Genomic DNA, 25107 nt, shown 5'->3' with positions numbered 1-25107 from the left:
CCGCAAACCGCCGCATCCCAACCGATCAAGTAGGCGCACCGGCCCACCCACGTGTCTCGAGACAGCCATTATGCTTATGGTGGAGGCACCGTTAAGGCAGCAGGCCTCTGGCATCTCGCTTCCCGGGCGCTGAGCCTCTCTGCTGTTCTGCGAGCCAAGACACGTTGACGGCCAACTGGGCTAAGCAAGAGATAATGAATGGCCTGAGGGAGTGAATCCCCACCACGTCTTCTGATCGGCTATAGCGTGTACTAGTAGGTCAATGCCCAATTTCCGTCACGGAGGCCCACACTACGCTGTTTCGTTGATCATAGTTCGTGGTGTCATTGGATCGACAGGCGATCGTCGAGTGCGCCTTCGCATCATCCAAGACGGGCTACCGCGTAGGCGACACGCGCAAAAGGCGGGTCCCGAGGCTGGCAGCATCCAGACCGCGACCCAGACTCCGCAGCTCCGACGGCATCTTCTGCTATTGGACGGGGTCACGGTCGCGAGGGCTGGTCGTTGCGAAGGCTGGTCGCCGCGAGGGTTGGTCGTTGCGAAGGCTGGTCGCCGCGAGGGCTGGCGCGTTCTGGGCGTGGCAGGCGGCGATGCGCGCATGCCGCCTCGGACCAACCCCAGACCACGCCAGCGAACGCTGCCGGGAAGCCTCATGCATGTCTCTGCTTCGGGCGTTTGTGGCACCTTTTCTGCCTCTCTCCCCGATGCTCCTCTCCGGGACAGCAAGTATGTCTGAGCCGGGGACAACGGGAGCCTCTCAAACACCGAAAAACAAGAGGATAATTTTGGATCTGGTGAAAACCTTGTACATATCTCCACGGTGAATGCTTCGACAGGTCGGCGGGTGGCAATGCTGGTGGGCCCCGGCCGGCCGCAAGACGGAGCCTCCGCGTTGAGAAGTCTCTCGTGGTTTGGCTCAAAGGGGACAAGCGTTCCCGGTTCTTGCTGCATGTCTCGTGCGGGCTGGTGGGGCCTTCTGCGCCAGCCTTCGCATTGCCTTGGGCATGTTTTGGCCAGCGAGCGGTCGCCTGAGCACCATGTCCACATACACACCTAGGGAGTAGAGGTATGTAGGCTCGAGGTTCGTTGGAAGGACACAAACACCCCAAATGGGGTTTACGAGACGCGGTACGAAGTATCGAACTCACCCGGAACCTCGTTACCAGACGCGGCACTGCCGACAGAGCTGTCGCTGGAACCCAAGATCCTAGAAGAATCGGCTCTTGCTTCGGAGGGATCTGGGCAATGTGGGGGACCATGGCCGGGCCCCGAGCGCAGATCAAGCCGGCGCACAGTGGGAAACGAGGACCGGACACCCTGATGATACCTGGCATCGACGGTTGAGCCGAATGCCACCCTGTAGTGGGACTGCAGACAACTGTGGCGCTGCATAAAAAAAGCTGAGCGCCACCCGATAAAAGAGTAAGAAATGGGAGAGAAAAAAAGAGAAAGTACAGCCGTTTTATTTCATTTTTCTTTCTTTTTTTTTTTTTTTCGCGGGGGCGGCAACGGTAAGGCGCCCGTCGTGGACGGCATTTGATGCGCTGATCATTAACAATGGCAATCCGGGTGTCATCCATATTTGCATGACACCTTTTCGTCATGACTGGTGGCAAGGTTGTGCCCTGAATAGGTACCACCTAGGTGACGTGTAGTCCATGAGGAGCTAGGAGTTCATCCGGGTTGCTAGAGATGTAGCACAGGGTGGAAGATCGCATAACTACCGCTTGCAGCTCAGTTGAGTGCTGAGAGGTTTCAACCCGTGCTGACAGCAACGGCCCGGCAGCACCATGGTTGGCCGTTTGGAGACTCTGATTCGGTGGGAGCCGAAGTGTAGCACTCACACAGGATGTCGTCAAACCGTCAAACGCAGGGAGCGACGGGCCACTGCGTACTGAGGGTGTTGGTAACGCTTCCCCCCCTTGTACACCACACAAAACAGTACGCACTGTATTCTCTGACCACGACCACATCACCAACTTCCTGAGCCGAAGCACATCCGGGGTACAGAGCTAATGCAAACAACCCTTTGAGAGGTTCGTAGGCTTCGCGGTGGCCATAGTATCGTACTCGTCCAGGGACGCCATGCATTGTAGGTACCTGCCTGAAGTCTCGTGACTGCGGAACTCATTATTCACCAACTCAAGACAACCTTAACCATGGCTGCCGATAAACGCCAGCAACTGCTGGACATGGGCACCCAGCCTTCCAATGGCTGGGATCACGGCCCGATTAGCAGCTGAAGAGTCCAAACAGCCATATCCCGGAAACCGTGGGAGGCAATCCCGTGATGGAAAGGTGAAGATGGGATCGACAAGGCATAAACGTCTAATATCGCCTGTCTCCTCCGACGGCTTCAAGCCCACAGTACGGCGAGGCAACAGAACGTCAGCCGGGGCTGGGCTTGATGTTGGATAACTAGGTACTCCGCAGCGTAGAACCGGCAAGCCCCTTCTCTCTGTGGGGCTGGGAACCACCTTCCCGCCTTCCGGGTTGGCAGAAGAGGTCTCAGCACAGTGCAGAGGGGCGCAACCAGGGGCTTTCCCGCGGGTGCCAGTTTTCCCACTAGTGAGCCTGTGGTGGCCGTCAGCGATTGGCCGAAAAATCCCTGCATCATCCAGAGCCAGGCGTAGTAGGGGTAGAGGGATCCAATCAACGATCGGGCCGGGACCAGGATGTTGCTGCACCCTCACCGCCTCTTCAACAGCCAGGAGCGATGCTGGGTTGCGTGAGCGGGAGAGGAGCGGCAACTGGGGCGGGGCGAAGGGGGGGGGGGGGGGGGACTTGAGGAGGAAGGAGAAGGCGACCAGCGAAGCAGCAACTCGCTCGCTCACCACTCGCACTCACTCACCCATCTTTCCCCAGTCCAGAATCCAGCCTGGCTCTTCCTAGACCGAACAACGAGCCAACAACTGGGGTAGCGGTCTTGCTGGGCTGAGGCACTTCCCACAAACTATCGTGCCGCCTCCTTTCCCCTTTCTCACCATCACCGCACCTCTCGACGAAGGACACGGCTCGCGCTCGGTGGGCAATTCCCTTTTCGTCGTCGACAAGCCACCAGGGGACCACAGACGGGATAGACAGACGAGACGCAGACGCCCCCTCTTGTTTGTTGACCGACTTGGCAAAACGGGAGGAGGGAGAAAGAGCGGTGTCCGCTCCCCGTCGACAATCGCAGCTGGGCTCTACAATACTTCCGGATAGTCTACAATCCCCCTTTGACCGACTCTTTACTCTTGATCCCCCCTTGCTCTTTCGGCAATCATGACTTTCAACTTCAACGCCGGGGGAGAGGCCACTCTGCTGGAACAGCTCGGCTTCGACGACCGCGGCAACTGCACATTTCCCGCCGTCACCACCGCCGCTCCGTCCCAGGACCTCACCTCGACCGCCTTGACCACCATGTCCCAAGCCAACCGCCAGAGCTTGAGTCCGGTGTCGACCTGGCTCCCGCTTGACCTGGCGGGCACCATGAGCGCACCCATCTCGGCCATGCCCTCGCCCAACGCGACATCGTCGCCGTCGCCGCCGTCGTCCCAGTCGGACGACCAGAGCTCCCACTCCCCGAGCCAGCAAGGCAGCACGGTGTCGAGCCCCCTCCAGCACCAGCCGTCGCCGTACCAGGCGGCCGCGCCTGCGCCCTCGAGCGTCGCTCCCATCAGTACCGCTCCCCTCAGCGCCGCCCCTCTCATGCCCGAGTGGCCTATGCCTCTGCAACAGGCTCAGCAACAGCCCCCTGCCGACCTCACGCAGTTTATCCAGGACCCGACCCTCATCGGCTTTAACCCGTACACTACCAACTTCCCGTCCGCTCCGATCGAGTACCTTCCTGCGACCACCCAGGCCACCCTTGATGCCGGGCTTCAGCTGGGGCCAGCGTTCACCGCGGTGTCTCCGATAGATCCCGCCGCCCGGGTGATGCAGTGGGGAGCTGGCATGGCCAACTGGCAAGACTTCGAGGCGAACATTAGCTTCTCACAGCCCGATGGCCTCCCCCGCGGCGTGAGGAGTCTCGGCAGCCATTCTCCGACAAACTCGTACCTCGAGGTGCTCTCGCTCAGCTCGAGCAGCGACAACGGCTGGACCACCGTCGACATGTTCCCGAGTGATACCTTTGCCTCTGCGCACCCGCAGAACCAGGCTATCTTCAATCCGGGCCAGACGCTCCACCTCCGGACCAACTCGGATTCCTCCGCGTCCGACGTCAACTCGCTCGAGTTCGGTTTCGAGGAGATCACTTTCCCCTATTCTCCCTTCTCGCCGTCATCCGACAGCTTTGTGGACCCATTGAACAATCACCGCAACTGCGTGCCCGGGCACCACCATCACCCGTCAACCACCTCGCTGGAACTCATAACCCCCGCCGAGGTTGCCACCCCCATGCCCACCAAGGGCTTCATGGCCTCGAGGCCGGTGGTCGGCACGGGCACGAGCGGTTCTGGCTCGACATCGCCCCCGACAAGACGGAACTCTGGATCCAAGAAGAGCCCCATTGCTAAAGCCACCAAGCCCGTCATTCGGAGGACGTCGACAGGGAAGAAGGACGGCACCGGGGAGAAGAAGGTGGGCAGGAGACGCGGCCCGCTGCTTCCGGAGCAGCGCAAGCAGGCCAGCGAGATCCGCAAGCTCCGCGCTTGCCTCCGCTGCAAATTCCTCAAGAAGACGTGCGATAAGGGTGAGCCATGCGCTGGCTGCCAGCCTTCGCACGCGCGCCTGTGGCAAGTGCCTTGCACGCGCATCGACATCAAGGACATTGCCTACTTCATGAAGGACTGGAAGGCCGACTACGAGCGCCATCTCGACCGCGGCGTGTCGGTGTTCAACGTCAAGGGGTTCGCTCAGAAGGAGACGCTCATGTGGATCACGCATGGCTACGGCTTTTGCCTGCCCGTCATGGTCCGGGAAGTGTACGTGGCCGACGACAGCTGCTTCCAGGTCGACTGGGTCGAGTCGAGCCTGCAGGACCAAGACCCCATCGAGTTCGACATCCGCACCGAGGCCCTCGACGTCGGCCAGGACGGCATCTCGTTGGAAGCCCTCCACGAGTACATCGACAAGCACGTCGATGAGGGCTTTGAGCAGTTCATCGACGACCACTTCGAGGGAACGCCCTTTATTACCGAGATCTTCAAGACGGCTTACCGCTTCTACACCAAGACGAAGCTCCCGGTCATCCGCAAGGCCCTCAAGCTTGTCGTCGCCTACAATCTCACTCTGCACATCACCATGGTCGAGCAGCCCCCGACAGACGGCGAGACCCTCGAAGGCCAGATCGACGACGAGGACTCCAAGTACTACGGCAGGGTCGTCGCCCCGGTCATGGTCAACTTCCAGATCAAGTGCGCCATGGCGGACATGTGGCGCGAGCTGCAGAAGGAGATCCTTGAGGAGCTGTCTGCCCTCTACTCGAGCGTCTACAGCGGCGAGCGTCTCAAGAACTGGCCTACCATCTTCATGCTTGCCTCCATCCTGCTTGCCGTCTGGGAGGAGATCCAGTTTGACTGCCACTACCGCGTCCCCGACCCCGTCGCCGTCGAGAAGTTCTGCCGCGACATGGAGACGGTCCCCGTCGGCGTTATCGTCGGTCTTTTCCACGCCATCTCCCAGAAGCTTCCCGCTTTCACCGAGTGGGATACCCGGAGGCACGGCCAGGTGCTTAACAACAACCCGGCTGTCTGCGAGGCCATGACCGAGGTGCGGGAGCATGTCATCAAGCATGGTAAGTTTCTAAATATCCCGCGCCTGCCGAAAGCATGACGCTCACACGTCCCACAGAGTCGTACCTCCGCACCCGCGCCGATACCAAGTTCGATCGCCTCGACTTTGATTCGCTATCGAACAAACTTCTCTCGAAGCTGGTCATTCGGTCCAACTAATCTATTTGTCTCTGTTCCGACTCCGAAACCCAGTATCGGAGAGAGGTGACAACCCGGCCTTCATGCAGCAGACATCTTGATGCGACGAGCCGCGTTGATTTCCTATTTTGGTTTTGTTCTGCTAAGCGATGGCGTTGTGTTTTCCCATTTCATGTTTTTCTTTTCTCTTTTTGCCACGACTTTCGCTCTCATTCCTTCATTTTCATGACACTCTCTCATCCAGGGCTGGCTTTACCCTCACGGGACCATGCTGTTACGACTGACGCCCATCATGACGCGGAAATAAAGACACTGGCTTATGACCGAACGTCAACACTTTATTTTCTCACCCCTCTCCCCCCTAGACACGGCCACGCAAACCATTACACCTGCACACACGCACATACACGCTCTCCTCCACCATGACAACGCACCCATAATGTATGTGGAGGGGAGACAGGGGATGGAAAAGGAAGCACAACGGAGTGGCTGTCAATGAAGGAAGGGTGCTCTTTTTGAGACGACTTTTTGATTTTCTTTTCGCTTTTCTGTCTTCTGCAACACAACGCAACACAGACGCACCGCAACGAAATGCTCCTCAGTACGAATACGACTATGCGCAGAGCATATAGAAGAAGGCACTTGGCTGTTGTTGGCATGGATGATATTTGGGGGCGTTGTACGAGCCTTGGTTGCTGTTCCCACGGGAAGCAAGGTGTTCACGTGGCGGCGGCAGACCTCGAGCTCTAGCATTTCTATATGGCTGGCGATTGGGAAGGAGGCTCAGAGAGGATGGGGGGCGGGTAGGTACTGAATGGTGGGACTCATAGGTAGCTGGGCAGTGGGTGGATGGATGGATGGACATTGAAAGGTTGGCAGATAAGGGTTCTTGTGTTTTGATATCTGGTATTTTGGTCGAAATAGCATGGCTTCTTTTGTTTGCTTCTGAGATCTAAACACCTCAAGGGATACTACTGTTTGTCAATAGGCCGACCAGTCACTATGCAGTTGTTTTTTTCTGTCTTCCTGGCTCTTAGACGATATCTCTCGCTCCTCAGGCAAGGAAGGAGTTGGGCTCTGCACACCACTTGGATCGCATGGGTTTTATAACTGGGTCATCTTTGGCGAAATCAAAAATTGAGGGAAAAGAGGGGGGAAGGAAGAAAAGAGAAAAGAAGCGTAAGAGGGAGAGAAGAAGGCAAGTGATGGTGCCGATGGGATGCCAAGACGGTCGTTTGTCAGCCTTCCGTGGTGTATCGGCGCTGGAAGCATACGGCCATTTGACCGGAGTCGGATGTTGGCTGAATGCAGAATCGATACGGGAGGGTATCATTCGGATCGGAAGGATGCTTCGTATGCCACATCACTCTGCAGTCGGGTACCATGGTTGTCAATCTATTGATATGCTCCCTTCCATTGGCGAAGGGACCTTCAGGGAGACCATGAAGAGCGGTGGGCCTTCACCAAGGCGTTCGCCCTGGGATTCTCGCAATAGCTTGAGCCGACCAGAAAGGTTACCTATGATTCGCTTCATATCGCGGTCATCTTTGCTTCACCAGGAGATAATCAATGGGGAGCAAACAACTCAAACACCTGAATCGCTCGCTCCAGCGCTCGGGATCTGATGCTCAGGAAGACGTCGAGCCCATGTCTTTCCCCCGAACATTATCGGCGGTGTGTCAGGTCTGGGCGGGACGGAGTGGGTTCCCCCCTTTCTCCACTCACTACTGTGTACGTGTGTGCAATGACGTCGGCAGGCCAAGGACAACCTTGTGCGATCATGGCGCCATCTCACGATTCGCTCGAGGGTGACAGAGCGTGTATGAGATCTGTAAAATCGCAACATGGTATCAAAGGGTTGAGATGGGATATTGTTGGCATTGTTATGGGTTGTCCCGGAAGTGTTGTGCTTGTGGTGTCCGAATGGGAGCATAACCCGGGCTCTCGTCGACGGACGCGCGAGGTTGGGCTCGCTATGCCTCAGGTGACCACCTCACCACCAACCCTGCGATAAGCCCAACAAGAGCATGGTCCGGGACTACCCGACCGCCAGGGGAGCCAAAAATGCGCCGTGTCCAAATGCTGATGAATCAAGGGCGTAAGCTTTCGTGCCTCGATAAGGGCGCGATGATCTTTTCGTCGAGGAAACGCTCTGGTAAAAACTTTGCTTTGCCACCAGCGCAGGCCTTGTTTGCAAGATTCCAGCCGTCCAACTTCCTGTTGCGTCCCTGCCGGTCACGCCGACCACGTCACTGGCCAGGCTTATCGACAAATGCGGGGGCGGAGCTGAGGACGACCGCCCAGGACCGGGGCTCGGCTTCTCCGGCACAGGCGGGAGGTTGGTCGTCGGTCGCCCGGCGTTCGGGGGTGCTCCCATCAGATGCAGGGCACTCGGAGTAGTTGGATGGGTGGGAAACCTTCATCATCGGCACATGGAAATGTACGAGACTTTGAACCGAGGACCAAGCCAGGATGGCTTCTATTGTTCCTCTAATGGCTGCCAACAGCCTCCAGCTGTCATTCCGTGGCAAGGAGTTCCAGGCCTCAGCGGCGAGGCTGCGTGTTTGCCCCGCTGATGAGTCGCTGGACTAGCCCATTCCAGGGCATTCGCCCCACTTCTGTGGGTGCATTGACCACTCAGTGGTGCTTGCGCCTGCCTGACACATTCATGACACTGCCACCCCGCTCCTTTGGCGGCAGCCTTGGGATGAGAGGCAGGGCGATTCCTACGAGTCGGGTACTTAAACCATTCCACTCCCTTCCTGCTCTTCCACCTTCTTCAACCGAACCATCCATAAACCATCTCCCAACCTTCTGGTCTGCCGCTTGGGCATCTCTCTGCGAACCTCAACATCAACTCCCCTTCTCAAAGCAACAACAAGACTTCCCATTCCGCCAACATGCAGATCTTCGTCAAGACCCGTAAGTGCCATCGACATCATCACCGCTCGCCTCATCAAACGACTAACCGCGCAATCTTGTAGTGACGGGCAAGACCATCACCCTCGAGGTGGAGTCCTCTGACACCATCGACAATGTCAAGTCGAAGATTCAGGACAAGGAGGGCATCCCGCCCGACCAGCAGCGCCTGATCTTCGCCGGCAAGCAGCTGGAGGACGGTCGCACCCTTTCTGATTACAACATCCAGAAGGAGTCGACTCTCCACCTTGTCCTCCGTCTCCGTGGCGGCATGCAAATCTTCGTCAAGACCCTGACGGGCAAGACCATCACCCTCGAGGTGGAGTCTTCGGATACCATCGACAACGTCAAGAGCAAGATCCAGGACAAGGAGGGCATTCCTCCTGACCAGCAGCGCCTGATCTTCGCCGGCAAGCAGCTGGAGGATGGCCGCACCCTTTCTGATTACAACATTCAGAAGGAGTCCACCCTGCACCTGGTCCTTCGCCTCCGCGGTGGCATGCAGATCTTCGTCAAGACGCTCACCGGCAAGACCATCACCCTCGAGGTGGAGTCGTCGGATACCATCGACAACGTCAAGAGCAAGATCCAGGACAAGGAGGGCATCCCTCCGGATCAGCAGCGCCTGATCTTTGCGGGCAAGCAGCTGGAGGATGGTCGGACGCTGTCCGACTACAACATCCAGAAGGAGTCCACCCTGCACCTGGTGCTCCGGCTTCGCGGTGGCATGCAGATCTTCGTCAAGACCCTTACTGGCAAGACGATTACGCTGGAGGTGGAGTCGTCGGACACGATTGACAATGTGAAGAGCAAGATCCAGGACAAGGAGGGTATTCCGCCTGACCAGCAGCGTCTGATCTTTGCGGGCAAGCAGCTGGAGGATGGTCGGACACTGTCCGACTACAACATCCAGAAGGAGAGCACCCTGCACCTGGTGCTGCGCCTGCGCGGTGGCCAGTAAGCTGCCGGCGGTGTAATGCGCGAGGTTGGATGGGCATAGGGATATGCGGAGCGTTGGGCCACGGGGCGGCCGTAATGGCTTGGGATTCTCTTCTTGTTTTCTAGTACAATGATGCCTCGGACACGATACCAAATGATGACGAGAGACTCGATTTGAGTCGCAACGCTGGCGCGCCTTTGCATGGATGTGACGTGTAACGCCGTGATGATTTCATGTGGAACCTGGAAAGTGGGGTGTGTAAGAGTGACCTCATTCCAGCCGTGCCCCCTCCAACAGCGATTTCAATCAAGCCTCTTGATCTTCCGAGCTTCTCCTTCTCAGCTACCCGGACGCTTCATGGGCGGCGATTTGCGACAGATCTTTTACGATGCAGCTTTCCACAAAAAACACTAAACACCGAAAACCAGAAGAGGTTCTGCTGCCCCGGTGAAATTCCCAACAAAGAATCCTTTCCACCGGCGTCGTATCCAGATCGCCCCGCGAAACCCACGTCGAACCGTTGGTCCCCACGAAACGAACTTGGGTCTTGGACGGCTGCGCGACGGCATCCAACTCAAGGCCCTAGCCCCCGCATTCCGGCGGATATGACTGAATATTCGTACCACATCAAACTCGAACTGTACGCGACGCCCGACCCTACCGGCAGGACTGCAAGCAGCAAGGGAAGCAGCAGCGGGCACGCCAACGCCGCAGGCATTTGGGTCCCCGCACCCGGCGCCAGCGTCTTTGATGACCTGCCCTCTCATCCGCGCAGCAGCAGCACCGTTTGTGATACGCGGTCTTGGGCAAACGGGGATTACGGCGACGACTACGACGACACCGGAGCGCGGAGGGGGGCGTACGAAGCAGCAGCGGCTAAGGCGGCGTCGAGCTCGCGCGTAATTGACTGCGGCGAGCGGTGGCGCAGGGCGTCGTGCGGTAGCACGGACGGACCGGGGGACGGCGGTGACCGGGCCTGGGAGCAGAGGCGGCCAGCCCTGCAAGGGCCGACGAGGGCAAGGCGTGAGAGGGCGGTATCGCCGCCGCCCAGCATCGCAGACGGCATCGGGGCGGGCCAGGCGGTGCGGGATTGGCGGTTTGGGAGGGTGAGGATCGAGAGCTTTGATCTGCTGCCGCCGGCGCCCGCTCGGGAGCGAGGCCGATACGCAGAGAGCCCGAGGGCAGGCGACAACGCAAACGGCAAGCACGCGGCCGGGATGGCGGGACAGCAGCAACCAGCAGCGGCCGATGACGCGCAGGCCACGCCGGCCGCCAGCCTGGGGCCGAACCTCGGCGGAATGGGCCTGGCGACCAAGGCGAAATACGTGCCGCTCGAGACGAAGAATACAGAAGCCGGGTGGGGGATTGTGCATCTCTATCGCGAGGGCGACGCGGCAGCGGGTGGTTCCGACGCGGCTCTGGAGGGCACGGTCCTGGAAGGGCAAGCCGGGAATGGCAACAGCAATGGCAGCAGCAGCGGCGGCGGCGACGGCGGCGAGGACGGCACGATCCTATGCATACTCGCCGTGCCCAGCTACATGTCCCCGAGCGATTTTCTAGGGTTTGTTGGGGAGAAGTGGAGGGGACACGTCAGCCACTACCGCATGATCATGACCAGCCGCATGAGCAGGTACATGGTGCTTATGAAGTTCCGTGACGCCGGGCGGGCAAGGGAGTGGAGGAAGGAATTTGATGGGAAGCCTTTCGATAGCGTCGAGGTATGTGCTGAACGCTTTTCCGTCCTTCGGCTCCTGGACAGAGAAGACATTCTGACAGCCTGGTCTAGACCGAGATCTGCCATGTCACCTTCATCAAGTCGATCAGCGTCTTGACGCCCAACGAGCCAGATGACCAGAGACGGTTTTCGGAGGCCAACAAGGACCGGTTCTCCTCCGCATCACCCGTGGTCAACTCGCTCAAGCCCTTCCCGCCGCCGACGCCCGACCTCATCGAGCTTCCCACATGCGCCGTGTGTCTAGAGCGCATGGACGACACAACCGGCCTCATGACGATCCTCTGCCAGCACGTGTTCCACTGCACATGCCTCCAGACGTGGAAGGGGTCCGGGTGTCCCGTGTGCCGCGCGACCAACCCCAAGCCGGCCTCGGACGACTACTACGACCCCGACAACCCGTATTCACGCCCCTTCGGATCCGGGCCCGTGTCCAACATTTGCAACAACTGCAACTGCACCGACGACCTTTGGATCTGCCTCATCTGCGGCAACGTCGGCTGCGGCCGGTACAATGGCGGGCACGCCAAGGAGCACTGGAAGCTCACGGCGCACAGCTTCAGCCTCGAACTGCTGACCCAGCACGTTTGGGATTATGCGGGGGATATGTGGGTGCACCGCTTGATCCGCGACAAGGGCGACGGAAAGGTGGTCGAGCTACCCGGGCGTCGTAGGGAGGACCAGCAGCAGCAGCAGCAGCAACAACAACAGCAGCAGCAGCAGCAGCAACAGCAACAACAACAGGACGACGTCGTCCCCCGTGCCAAGCTGGAGAGCATCGGGCTCGAATACACCCACCTTTTGACAAGCCAGCTCGAGAGCCAGCGGCTGTACTTTGAAGAGATGGTCAACAAAGCCGCCGACAAGGCGGCGAAGGCCTCGGCGGCCGCCGAGGCGGCATCGGCCCAAGCCGCACAAGCCCTGCGCGAGCTCGAAACCCTCCGCGAGGAACACCGCACGCTCCGCGACGAAACCGTGCCCTCCCTCGAGCGGGAGCTGGCCCGGGAGAAGGCGCGCTCCGCGCAATCGACCAAGCTGGCACGCGAGCTGGGCAAGGCGCTGCAGGAGGAGCGTGAGGTGGCGGCGGGGCTGATGAAACGGATCGAGCATCTGAGGGCGGAGGTCGAGGCCAAGGCCGGGGAGACGGAGAAGTTGAAGGCGGAGAACGAGGAGCTGAAGGAGATGAATCGGGATCTGACCATGTTTATCAGCGGGCAGGAGAAGCTGAAGGAGATGGAGAAGGAGGGGGTGGTGGCGCAGGAGGAGCTGGAGGAGGGGACGGTCGGGGTGGCCGGCGGGAGCGGAAGCGGTGGGGGCAAGAGAAAGGGGAAGGGGAGGAGGAAGTGATGGATGAAAGAAAGCTCGCATGGCTGTCGTTAGGATGGTTCATCCTGAGCTTTGCAGTCGTGGTTGGTTAGGGAGGTCCGTTACTTTGTTTCCCTGCTACCTAGTAGGTGGTGAAGACAACCTGGAAAGCATCAACTCAACTGCGAGATCAGCTGCAAGATCTCTGTTGCGTTTTCTGTTCCTTGATCCAAACACCTCCTGATGGCCTTTCGTACCTTGGCTTGTTTTCCTCCCCATACTGTTTTTCATAGTTTTTCTCCTCCTCCTCCTGCTCTTCTTCTTTTGATGCGACCTTTTGCCTCGTTGATTTTCTTGATTTCTTTGCCGGGCTGGATCTTCACATGTCAATCGATGAACATCGCTGGCAGCCCTGCCCGTCCTATTTCCGGGTATGCAGCGGGCTCGGCCTTGTGGAGCAGCAGCCTCGATCCCGGCCCTGGGCCAGGCACATGGAAACACACAAAAACCACAGGCGCTAGGCCAGAGCTGACATGTCACACCCAGACCTGCCGAGGATGCAACGCTTTCGGATATGTCAAATTATATCTATGCCAGGGGTGGCATAAGGTTTTTTTTTTTTTTCGGCTGTCCACACTAACGTCACCACCCCCCCCCCCCCCCTGTGAACCGTCCATTTTGTTGAGATGCATGGCGAGATTGCGAGGAGAGCAGAGCCACCCTGCATCGTCTGTCCCCCCCGACCCGGTCTGAACGGATTTGAAGGCGCAGGAGAGAAGCATGAGCTTCTTGGTTTCAGGATGAACGGGTTACCTCGGCCTTATCAAGGTGCTGGTCGGGATGCTGGCCGGCTGAAACCAACCGCGCGACCCAGTTCCACTTCGAGGATGCAATCCCCGCGGTCGTGGAAGGGTATTGGCCCGGGATTCCATGTTGTTTGGCCTTCGAGTCGGGGGAGGGAGCCGTCGCAGGCAGGTGTGTCCACAGTCGAGATGCCGATGGTACGAGCTCTGGACCGCAGTGTATCGACGAGATGTCGCCGCCCCCCCGCCACCGGCCGTTTGACCGACCGCCAACTGCCGCGATCGGAAGCTGGATTTGTTGAGCACCTATGTATGCAATGTCAAGAACCCTCGTGTGCAGAAAAGGGCTTTTCCGATCCTGGCTGGCCACGCGCATGCCGTCGCTTGGGTCTGCCGTGTAAACCTGCTGCGAACCGCAAACAGCGAGAAGGCCATCGAAACGCATTCCGAGAGCTCCGACTCAGAAAAAGCGGGGCACCCAAGCTCGAGACAAGGGCCAATCAGGGGCCAGAACCAGGGCGGTTGAACCCCACAATGGCTTTTCTGGGGGTGGCGTTATAGGGCGCCAAGACACGCCCGCACCCCAAGAAAACAGCTTCCACTGCCCGGAGGTGGGCGCCAGCGAGCGCCAGTGGTCGCCAGAGGGCGTGGGAGCTCGGCGCTGGTGGGGCGAGGGAGAGAGTTCAGAGATGTCATCGCGATCGCCGGACCCATCGAGTCCAGTCCATCCATGTCGGGTTTCTTTCTCTTCTACAAGTATTCCAGCACCGGGCTTTGATTTTGTTTTGTTTTTTTTTTTTTTTTCGTGCTCGCATGTGAATCGTCTGGAACTCCTGATCACACCATCACCTCAACCCCTGCCTGGGCTGCTACCGTATTGCGTCTGCTTCCTCTCTACGTCTCCCTCTCTCGCTGCCACATACTAGGTACCCTTCGTTGCTGCTGCAAGCCTGATATTCCCATCTGCGATACCCGTCCCATCCCGCCCGCCCGCCTCTCGAGATACGCGCTGCCTTGCAACGACCGGACAAACGAGTCGAGATCGGCGTCGACCATCCACGCCCCCCCACGCTCAGACTACATCATCTCATCATTGTCCGACCGCCGCGAGGTCTCCTCAGTTTCCTGACGATCGGTGCCGCATCCTGACGCAATCGAGCGGGCACTTTGCTTTCTGGACTTTGACCAGCAAGCCCAGCCAGGCCCTTTCAATCGCTGCACCATCCGTAATCTCCTCGACCACGTCCGGCCGATGCATACGAGAGCACCATATTGCCTGCGAGTCCAAACACCGGCATAGATATCTGAATACCGCCAAACAAACCTCCGACAACCCTCCCCAAGTGGTACATACAGCCTCGAGGATAACGACCCCGAGGTGCTGCCGAGGAGCTTGCTTCTCACCCAGACGCCCTCTCCGCCAGAGCTAGCAGAGTTGGTCGCCATCAACGCCCCGACGCCTCCAACAAGATGCCCAAAGACGCATCCGGGCCGGCGCCTACCGGCGCGGCTTCGTCGGCCAAGCAGATGGGACAGATAAACCCGTGGAAGTACGACACCTTCCTCTGGACCATGTCGGTCCTGGTGGACCTCTTCTTCCGCGAGGTGCACCCTCGCGGTGCTTGGAAGGTCCCCCGCCACGGCCCAGTTCTCTTCGTGGCCGCTCCTCACGCCAACCAGGTAAGCAGCAGAGCTGGCTGGCCGGCTGGTTTTGCTGGGTAGTTGCTGACCCCTGGCGATGGTTGCAGTTCGTCGATGCCCTCGTCCTTCAAAGGGTGCTGAGGATGGAAGCAAAGCGCCGCGTTTCGTTGCTTATTGCGCAAAAGTCGGTGCACGGCTTCATCGGATGGGCGTCCCGCCAGGTCGGCTGCGTCCCCGTCGGCCGCGCCCAGGACGCTGCGAAACCCGCCCAGGGCACCATCTACCTCCCCGACCCCGTCAACGACCCGACCCTCGTCCGCGGTGTCGGCACCGATTTCGAAAAGGAGGCCCAGGTTGGCGGCATGGTCTTCCTTCCGTCGGCCAAGGGCCGGAGCGGCGCTAGCGTCGACGTTGCCGCCATCCTCGGCCCCACCGAGCTCCGCGTGAAGCGGCCATTCACCGGCAAGCTGGCCATGGAGCAGCTGACCGCCCGGGACGACATTGACGACAGCGGAAACCTGACCAATCCGGAAGCGAACGGGCCGAAGCCGGGCTACGAGGGGACCAAGTTCAAGCTGGCCCCGTACATCGACCAGTCCAGGGTCTACGACGCCGTCTTCAGCTGCCTCAAGTCCGGCGGGTGCATCGGCATCTTCCCGGAGGGCGGCAGCCACGACCGCACCGAGCTGCTCCCGCTCAAGGCCGGCGTCGCCATCATGGCGCTGGGGACCTTGGCCGAGGCCCCCGACTGCGGCCTCAGGATTGTGCCGGTCGGCATGAACTACTTCCACGCCCACAAGTTCCGCTCGAGGGCCGTCATCGAGTTCGGCCCCCCGTTCGAGGTGCCCCCCAAGCTCGTCGAGATGTACAAGAACAACCAGCGGCGGCACGCCATCGGGCAGCTCCTCGACATGGTGCATTCGGCGCTGAGCGCCGTGACCGTGTCGACGCCCGACTACGACACGCTCATGGTGATCCAGGCGGCGCGCCGGCTGTACAACCCCACGGGCAAGAAGCTGCCGCTGCCCATCGTCGTGGAGCTGAACCGGCGGCTGGCCCGCGGCTACGAAAAGTACAAGAACGACCCGCGCATCGGCAACCTGCGCGAGTCGGTGACGGAGTACAACAAGCAGCTGCGCTACCTCAACATCCGGGACCACCAGGTCGAGTACGCCAGCCTGTCGTGGCCCGTCGTCTTTGTGACGTTCGTCTACCGCGTGCTCAAGCTGACGGTGCTCTCGGCCGGCGTGCTGCCGGGCCTGGTCCTGTTCGCGCCCATCTTCATCGCGACCAGGTACATCAGCCACCAAAAGGCCAAGACGGCGCTCGCCGCGTCGTCGGTCAAGATCCAGGGCAAAGACGTCATCGCCACGTGGAAGATGCTCGTCTCGCTGGCCCTGGCGCCCGTCCTGTACAACTTTTACACGTGCATCCTGGCGTACATGGTGTACCAAAACCGGCTGTGGGGGCACGTGCCCGGCTGGGTTCCCCTCTGGGCCGTCTTCCTGGCCGGCTGGGTCATCTTCCCCGCCATCACGTTCGCGGCGCTCCGGTTCGGCGAGGTGGGCATGGACATTGTCAAGTCGCTCCGGCCGCTCGCGCTCTGCATCAGCCCGACCTCGAGCTACGGCATCAGCCGGCTGCGCGAGCGCCGCGCCGAGCTCGCCGCCCAGGTCGCCGAGGCCGTCAACACCATCGGCCCGGAGATGTACCCCGACTTTGAGCACACCCGCCTCATCTTCGACGCGTACGCCCGCGGCGTGTCCACCGACGTGTCCAACGCCTTCCTCCCCAACGGCGGCCACTCCCCCGGCTCGCCCCGCCCCGGCAGCGCGCACAGCGGCGCCTCGTCCCCGGGCGGCTCCTTCTCCTCCAACACGCCCGGCAGCCCGGGGCTCGTCCGCCGCCTTACCACCACCTCGAGCCGCGCCATCCCGCGCAACGAGTCGTTCAGCAACATCGGCGGCGCCCCGCTGTTCGCCACGCGCCCGCCCAGCCGGAGCCGGAGCCGCAGCAGCAGCGTCGGCACCGGGCTTGCCGGCGGTTCCGGGCCCATGGCAGGGTTCCCCGTCAGCGCCTTCACCACGCTGGATAGCAAGGAGAGCTTTGAGCACGCGAACCGCAAGATTCGGGAGGCCATGCGGGAGAGGGGGGAGCTGAGGAGGAGGGAGAAGAGGAGGCAGTCGCTCGCTCAGGTGCAGGATGAGGATGACGAGAGCAGCAGCGATGGTGAGAGCGGGTCTGTGGTGTCCATCAAGTTTGGCGGCGCCGGGTCGGGGGATGCTGGAGAGGGGAAGAAGGCGAGGTAGAGGCGATGTGTCTGGCTGGGCCTTTTTGTTCTCTTTGTTGTTTTTCCTTGGCCTTTCTTCCAAGTTTGCGAAATCTCCGGTTCTATGATATCAGGGCGTCCGAGTCTCTGGCCTATCGACGTGTTCACATGGAGCTTTTGGCGGTGGGTTGGGTGTCTGAAACATGAACACTGGCGACTGCACGGCACGCGTCGTGGGTGGGGAAGGGAGAAGGGGGGGGGGGGGGGGGGGTTAATTGGTGAACAACGTCTTTTTCGTGAGTGTGTGTGTGTATATATATGTGCGTGTGTGTGTCTCCTGGTCTTCACCGTTGTTTGTCCTAGACTACGCATCTTCTATCATCCAACAAGAACGGATGATTGGCCGTCAAAGTCGGGGAGAGCCTGGGTTGCTTTGCAGTGTGCGTGGCATGGTCGCATGGTCACACCATCTTCGCGCAGGTTGAACAACGTCCCGGCTGGTGTTGTCGGCGTTGGCGATTGCGCGGCCCTGCGGGGTCAACGACTCGGTGTTACGAGGCCAGGTCCGTTGCTAGGCTTTTTGATTCGTTTGGTATAACTCGTCTTGGAAAGCATCGGATCCTTGTCTACTGTGTAGGTCCTTGATGGACGTACACAGTAGTAGTAGGGACTAGACCTCTGGTATCTTGTGGATGAGGCCTCGGATAGGGGTATGGTTACGTACTGTGTAGCACAGTACGTGGACTCACGTTGTCGGTCTGAAGAGGGAATCCTTCCACAGCCAGCACGGATCTTGATGGGCCCGCTTCCGCCCAAGCCGGCCTCGGGATCCTGCTCTGTATAGTAGGTCCTCTACGGCGGGTCAGCGGGGTCCATGTACCTATGTACTGTGTGTACCTACCCCTCTTAGCTCCGAACCCAAACCCCGGACCAGGGGTTACAAAAAAAAAAAAAAAAAAAAAAAAAAAAAAAAAAAAAAACAGGCCGGCGCCCAGGTTGTTGCCGATGCGCCGATCCATGTCTGAAACGAACTCTTCGATTTGGGATGCGTACTACCTACCAAGACCGCCCGCCGGCTTTCCCGTTTCGTTGAGGCAGTCAACAACAGACCTACAGCAAACCCGGCTGATTTGGAGGCTCACCAGGCTCGATTTCATTTCCCAACAGGGCTCTTCAAGGCGATAGATATTTATATATATATATATATATATATACCCGTAGCCATGCTCAAAGCGCTCGTCGACCGCGCCAAGGGGCTGACCGTGGGCGACTCGGGCCACAAGGCCGCCATGTACGACTTGTTCCCCAAGGTGGACAAGGCGGTGGACGGCGACGACTGCGACCGCGACTGCGGGTCGTGCACGATCCAATACCCCAAGAACTTCCGCGTCGACGAGTCGGACGATCTGTACGGGCTCGTCAAGGGCTGGAGCACCCACGTGCTCGTGGCCACGGGCAAGACGGACTGGGTCCACGATGTCGCGCACGAGGACGGCAGCGTCATGCAGGCCATCGCGAGCGCGAAACCGCCTACCAATGGGGTACGTATGGTCGAGCCACCTACCTACGGTACCTACGGTGTAGATATCGTCGGGTGTCGTACCTGGCTCGCCAAGTCTTTGGTCTAGATCTGGACTTCACCCCGTTTGCACAAGAAGACTGACCGGGGGTCCGAACCACACCACCCTTCACGCAGCCCCTCCGCCTGTCGGCCTCGGACATGCCCACCCCGCACGGCACCTCGAGCTACGCCGAGCCCACCACGGTCCTGCTCCTCCCGGCCCTCGTCCTGGTCGACAACGTCACCCCGGCGGCCGTGCCGACCCTCCTCGAATCCGTCGTCTCGCGCGCGCCCACCACCGCCTCGCCGCTCGAGCCCTTCTCCCTGCCGCGCTCGCTGCCCCTCCCGGCGCCCCACGCGGACCACGTCCTGACGACGCGCCGCTGCCACCACCGCGCCGTGATCCTCCTGTGCGCCCACAAGACGCGCGACGCCCGGTGCGGCCAGTCGGCGCCGCTGCTGCGAAAGGAGTTTCGGAGGCACCTCGAGCCGCGGGGCCTGTACCGGGACCCGGACGACGAGAGGCCCGGCGGCGTGGGCATCTACTTTGTGAGCCACCTCGGGGGCCACGGGTATAGCGCCAACGTGCTGGTGTACAGGCGCGGGGGCAACTGGGAGGAGGAGGACGACGACGCGAGAGCCAAGGCGAAGGCCGAGGCCAAGGCCGAGAGCCAGGAGGGTGAGGCCCAGAAGGGCGAGGGAGAAGGCCGGGCAGACAAGAGCGGCGAGAACGGGGGACAGGAGGAGAAGGGGGTTGGCGATGGCGATGTCGGCGCTTCGCAGTGCATCTGGCTGGCGCGGGTACGGCCGGAGCATTGCGAAGGGATCGTCAAGTTCACGGTGATGCAGGGGAAGGTGGTCAAGCCGGAGAAGCAGCTCCGGGGAGGGTTTGACAGGGGGAAGGGGTTGCTGAGCTGGTGATGGTACCTAGGTAGTGTTGGCTCGAGGTTTTTTTTTTTTTTTTTTGAAATATCTATATATATATATAGATATATATTCACGAGGTTGTAGTCTGTTTTCTTTTTTTTTTTTGTTTCATGTGATCATTCTTCTTCTTCTTGTCTGGTGCCCGTATCATCTTTGTATCCGTCACTTAAAAAGAAAAAAAAATAAAAGAACAAACAACGACACCAAGAGACACGTGGTGGCAAAGAAGCTAAAGCAAGGTACACCTACCTCTAGGTAGACATTCGGTTAGCCAGGTAAGCTGCCTTGGGCAAGGTATTATGTAGGTACTGTGCATGATACCAGGTATTCTGGAATGTTTTCTTGAGGTACGCATTCTACTTGTTGCGTAGGTAGAGCGCCAACCAGCATTATTACAACTTGGCAGCCGTTGCGCCGATCGCCCTTCTCCAACCACCACTGACCGCTCCCGCCGTGCGGGGAAGTGGGGCAGCGAGTGCGGGGCACCTTTCTCGCCGTTGGCGCCACAATCCCCTGCAGCCGATCCGTTGCCCAGCAACCCCGCCCCTCGTAAACAAAGTTCCAGGGTCCCAAACTCTCACTCGATCTGCCCAAACTTTATCCCGACGTGGAACATCCCTACCCCAAACCTGTGAGCACCCGTTCCAGCATCAACCTCAGATTCCAGTGGACAACCTTTTTTTTTCTAGAGGTCAACCCTTGGAACTGTCGTTTGAGTTTTGACACAGCAATGGCATAATCCACCCTCTTCCTTCCCCCCTCCCCCCCCCTCTTCCCATCGCATCGCAAGCACCCGAAACCTGCTTTCGAGTCAATTTCTTCACTTTGCTTCCTCTTGTTTTTCTTCTCTCCCGGCTCGATATTGGCATTGTTGACTGGCGTGCTGAGTGTTTTTATTTTTTTTTTCCTCGACGGGCAATTCCCTCGGGCCTGGCGGCTCCGAAACGTCAACAACAAACCAAGCATCAACCGTCTCGATCCCGTCTCATCATCGACCGCAGCGAGCACACATCGAGCAAAGGCAACGCGATTGCCATGTCGTATACCTACTCTTCCGGAGCAGCCGCCCGTTCCGGGCTCCCATCCACCACCCCACCGTTGTCGCAAGGGCTCGGCGACTCCACGACACCGCGTCACCACCAGCGATCTCGATCCAAATCGTCCGTCCTGCGTTCGTTCATCGGAGGAGGCCACAAGCGAAACAACTCGGACGGCGCCGGCCTCCCCGCCGCGTCGCTCATCGCGCCCATCGCGTCGACACCCGCCTTCCACATCTCCCAGCCGAGCCTTGCGCCCGCAAAAGACAACGCCGTGTTCCACGTCGGCTTCGACGCGGCCGCGGCCGCGGCGATGGAGCCCCAGCGGTACGCCCACGCCCTGGGCGAGCTGCAGCAGAACCGCCAGGAACGCTCCCCCGAGCGACGGGGCGCCGGCCCCGATCGAGCCGACTGCATGCCGCCTCCCTCGCCCTCGAAGACGGGCTTCTCGAGCATTTCGCTCCGGGCGTTCGGTAGCAAGGACAAAGACTCGAGCAAACCGCCCAGGACGAGGGAGAACGCCGCCAACTCGTCCACCAAGCCCCAAAAGACGCGGTCGGCCACCAACCTGGCGGCGCTTCTCCGGCCCAGGTCCCATAAAAACCTCAAGCAAGAGACGGGCGACGACGGCGAGGCCAGGGACAAGGACAAGGAGAATCGCTCGCCGCCCGACCATCCCTTCGACCTGGCGCCGCCGCCACCCATCTTCGCCCAGTTCACCTCCTCCCCCGTGTACGCACCTCCATCGCCGCGGCTGGGCTCGCGCGCCGAGAGCTTCGGCTCTTCTTCTTCCGCGAGCAGCAAGAAGCCACGCCCAAAGTCGTTCCAGCCGTACGTGGCTCGGAAGGACGACGACGTTGCGGATGCCCCGGTGCGGGCCGCCAGCGGGGGCGAGCCCGACGCCCGTTCCAAGAGAAGGACGTGGGGCAAAACCGGCAACATGCCAGCCGCGGCGGCCCCGAGGAGCGGCGGCAGGCCGTCTCGGCCGGGCACGGCGCACGGCGCCGAGATGCCCTTTATCGACCCGGCCGAGATCGACAAGCACCTCGAGGCCATGCTGGATCGGCGCAACATACCCGAGAACCAGCGCTACAAGATGCGCAACCTCAACGACACCATCAAGATGGAGTTTATCCGGCAGGATTGGGCCGAGATGCAGGCCGCCCTGGAACGCCCGCTGTCCCACGACGACGGCGGCCAGCTGCCGCTCCAGGACGGCGAGGCGGACGGCCACCAAGACGACGGCGGAGCGAGCCCGACGAAGAAGGAAAAGAAGAGGCACAGCCGCGGCCTGAGCCTCACCATTGTGCGAGGCAGCGGGTTCAAGTCGAACCCGTCGTCGCCGACCAAGAAGAAGGGCGACAGCAGCCTGGGGAGGCACTTTCGCACCAAATCGAGCGAGAGCCTCGTCAGCGAGCCGCCGTCGTCGCCCTTCCCGTCGGGCGGCTACGGCAGCACGTTCCTGGCCAAGGTCAAGGGCCAGCAGCTCCCCGGGGACTTTGTCGGCTACCTGCAAAAGGTGCAGAAGCCCGAGCTGGTCGAGGTCGGAAAGCTGCACAAGCTGCGGCTGCTGCTGCGCAACGAGACCGTCGCCTGGACGGACGAGTTTATCCGCCTGGGCGGCATGAGGGAGATCGTGGAGCTGTTGCACCGCATCATGGCGGTTGAGTGGAGGTATGTGTCTGTGTCTACACGTTGCATCCTCGCCCCATGGGCGGGGAGGGGGTGGCAGTTTCATGTGACATTGGTTAACCATGGTGCGCAGAGAGGAGCACGAAGACGCGCTGCTTCACGAGAACCTCCTCTGCCTCAAGGCCCTCTGCACGACCGACATGGCGCTGCAGTACCTGCACTCGATCCACGCCACGCTGTTCCCGGCGCTGCTGCACATGATCTTCGACCCGGAAAAAAAGGGCCCCAGCGAGTTCACGACACGCGGCATCATCACATCGGTCCTGCTCACCTACATCCAGTCGGCCGGGCCCGCGGAGCGCGTGTCGCGCGCCCGTGCCGTCCTCGGCTTCCTCCGCGACCCGGAGCCCCCCGAGCAGGAACGGCCCGTCGAGTTCGTCCTCGAGATGCGCCGCGAGCGGCCCTACCGCGTCTGGTGCAAGGAGGTGGTCAACGTCACCAAGGAGGTGTTTTGGATCTTCCTGCACAGCCTGAACATCGTCGCCTTGCCTGCCGAGCACGACAGGAGCAACGACGCCAAGCCGCCCTCTGCCGACGGCGCCAACGGGCAGGCAACCACGACATCCTCCTTCTCCTCCTCTGCTGCCGCCGCCGCCGCCACCGCCGACGGATCCCCCTCGACCTCCGCCTCGTCTTCCTCCTCGCCTCCTTCCATCTCCCCCGAGCACCTCGCCTACATGACCCGCCACTTCCCTCAAGCCCGGCCTCCCGTCCCTGCCGCTCCCTATGTGGGCGGCGTCGAGTGGGATGCCACCAATTACCTGGCCAGCCACCTCGACCTGCTCAATGCCATCCTCGCCTGCACGGGGCCCTCGGCCGAGGAGCGCAACGCCCTGCGCGAGCAGCTGCGCGTCTCGGGCTGGGAGCGGTGCCTTGGCGGCAGCTTGCGGCTGTGCAAGGAAAAGTTTTACGGCGCCGTGCACGACGGGCTGAGGACGTGGGTGGCGGCCGCGCACGAGGACGGATGGGACGTGAGGGATGTGCGGTACGGGCCGCCGCCGCCGGAGCAGAAGCAACGAGCGGCGGAGCACAAGAAAAGCCCCGGCAAGAAGAATCTGAGGAAGGACGACGAGGAAACGGGGGCGCCGAGGATCGAGATCCCCAAGCTCGACTTCCTCGGCGGCAGCGGAGGCGGTGGCGGTGGTGGCGTCGGCGTCGGTGTGGTGAGCGTGGGCGCTGGGATTGGAGGTGGCGGCGTCAGCATCCGCGCGGGCGAGCCCTGGTTGAGCTGAGCGACGAGAGACACCAAGAGGGAAAGCTCGCGATGCGCGCCAGGGCGGCGCCAGCCGGGGAGGCCAAAGCTGGGGAGGGCGGTCGATTCACGGAGTCGGGTCGTCGCCGGAAGCGGGCCTTGGGGGGGATGCATCTCTGGGGACCGCTGGCGGGGTGGTGATGCTGGAGGTTCCCTTTTCCTCCCCTATCGGCATTCTCCCGCCCTCGGCCCGCTAGCCCACGGATGCACACGCGGCATTTTACCAAACACTGCGCCGTCAACGATTCTTGGCGACCCCATGTCGAGGCAACGACCCACCGAGAGCATCATCCAGGCATGTACAACGCCACAGCCGGCGCGCTACTTTGTACTAGTACAGCATGGCATGGCATGGCATGGCATTGTTTGTTGTTTATGCCTGCTTGGTCCGATGATCGTCGGCATCGCCTTTCCTCCTCTCTCTTTCTCTTACCCTTTTGTTTTTCTGTTCTTTTCTCTTAGCGGCTTTCCTCGGCTTACTTTCAACGACAACGACGGACGACGACGACGACAACAACAACGACGGGGCGTACGGGCGAATGGCGTGTGGTTACGTGCCTTTGGCATCATCGAAGATGGGCGGCGGCGGCGGCGGCGGCGGCAGAACGACGGTATCGGCAGCTTGTGGTTTGCGGAGTTGTGATTGAGCTCGGTCGGCGTTGGTGTTGGAGGCGTCGACGGCTATGTAGTAGGGGTTTGTTTTGCAACCAGGGGCCTGTTTCCCCTCTCTGTGTTTTTTTTTTTTTCTCTTCCTTTTCATGTCTCTCGCTCTCTCTCTCTCTCTCTGTTTCTCTTTTCGTCTCTGGTTTCATTTCTCCGGTGCCCAACGGGGTGTGGCTTTAACGAGCGGCATCACTGGTGGAACAAACACATGGAAAGAAAGCACTAGGAGGAAGAGGGGGAGTGGCAGCTATAGCTCCGCCACCCTGGAGACAACCCCGTCATCAACACGTCAACTTGGCTGTGGCCAGCAGCCGGTTTTTCTTTTCGTTCTTTTTTTTTTTTCTTTTTTTTTTTTGTTGGACCGGGGGCCGGTGGGAGAGGAAGCCTCAACAATAGGCGGCTTCTCTGTGCTCCTTGGGGCAGCTTGCTAGCACGGAACTGGGGGTTATGTCGGTTGAAGGGAAGTGATGGATGGATGGGGGGCGAAGGCATTGGCAGGGTTTGCATCCGA

At 60.2% G+C, this 25107-nt stretch overlaps 6 protein-coding genes across 6 annotated transcripts; all 6 read left to right on the top strand.

Moving 5' to 3' along the window:
* Nucleotides 1-3264: 3264 nt before the first annotated feature.
* VTJ83DRAFT_5566 (uncharacterized protein) lies at nucleotides 3265-5876 on the top strand (the record flags this gene model as incomplete). Its single annotated transcript, XM_071012180.1, has 2 exons — nucleotides 3265-5719; nucleotides 5776-5876. 2 exons carry the CDS (start codon nucleotides 3265-3267, stop codon nucleotides 5874-5876), a joined length of 2556 nt encoding a protein of 851 aa, XP_070864941.1.
* Nucleotides 5877-8755: 2879 nt separating this feature from the next.
* On the top strand, nucleotides 8756-9735 carry VTJ83DRAFT_5565 (uncharacterized protein; the record flags this gene model as incomplete). The annotated part of the gene is made up of 2 exons (XM_071012179.1): nucleotides 8756-8777; nucleotides 8840-9735. The coding sequence occupies 2 exons, from the start codon at nucleotides 8756-8758 to the stop codon at nucleotides 9733-9735; spliced, it is 918 nt and encodes a 305-aa protein (XP_070864940.1).
* Nucleotides 9736-10319: 584 nt separating this feature from the next.
* Nucleotides 10320-12793, top strand: VTJ83DRAFT_5564 (uncharacterized protein; the record flags this gene model as incomplete). Its single annotated transcript, XM_071012178.1, has 2 exons — nucleotides 10320-11432; nucleotides 11501-12793. The coding sequence occupies 2 exons, from the start codon at nucleotides 10320-10322 to the stop codon at nucleotides 12791-12793; spliced, it is 2406 nt and encodes an 801-aa protein (XP_070864939.1).
* Nucleotides 12794-15024: 2231 nt separating this feature from the next.
* VTJ83DRAFT_5563 (uncharacterized protein) lies at nucleotides 15025-17504 on the top strand (the record flags this gene model as incomplete). The annotated part of the gene is made up of 2 exons (XM_071012177.1): nucleotides 15025-15234; nucleotides 15303-17504. The coding sequence occupies 2 exons, from the start codon at nucleotides 15025-15027 to the stop codon at nucleotides 17502-17504; spliced, it is 2412 nt and encodes an 803-aa protein (XP_070864938.1).
* A 1183-nt stretch (nucleotides 17505-18687) lies between these two features.
* On the top strand, nucleotides 18688-19946 carry VTJ83DRAFT_5562 (uncharacterized protein; the record flags this gene model as incomplete). The annotated part of the gene is made up of 2 exons (XM_071012176.1): nucleotides 18688-19005; nucleotides 19161-19946. The coding sequence occupies 2 exons, from the start codon at nucleotides 18688-18690 to the stop codon at nucleotides 19944-19946; spliced, it is 1104 nt and encodes a 367-aa protein (XP_070864937.1).
* Nucleotides 19947-20987: 1041 nt separating this feature from the next.
* VTJ83DRAFT_5561 (uncharacterized protein) lies at nucleotides 20988-23913 on the top strand (the record flags this gene model as incomplete). Its single annotated transcript, XM_071012175.1, has 2 exons — nucleotides 20988-22663; nucleotides 22755-23913. 2 exons carry the CDS (start codon nucleotides 20988-20990, stop codon nucleotides 23911-23913), a joined length of 2835 nt encoding a protein of 944 aa, XP_070864936.1.
* Between the last annotated feature and the right edge of the window lie 1194 nt (nucleotides 23914-25107).

Source organism: Remersonia thermophila, chromosome 5, assembly GCF_042764415.1.
Source record: "Remersonia thermophila strain ATCC 22073 chromosome 5, whole genome shotgun sequence".
Lineage (NCBI taxonomy): Eukaryota > Fungi > Ascomycota > Sordariomycetes > Sordariales > Chaetomiaceae > Remersonia > Remersonia thermophila.
This window is presented reverse-complemented; position numbering and strand designations above follow the sequence as displayed.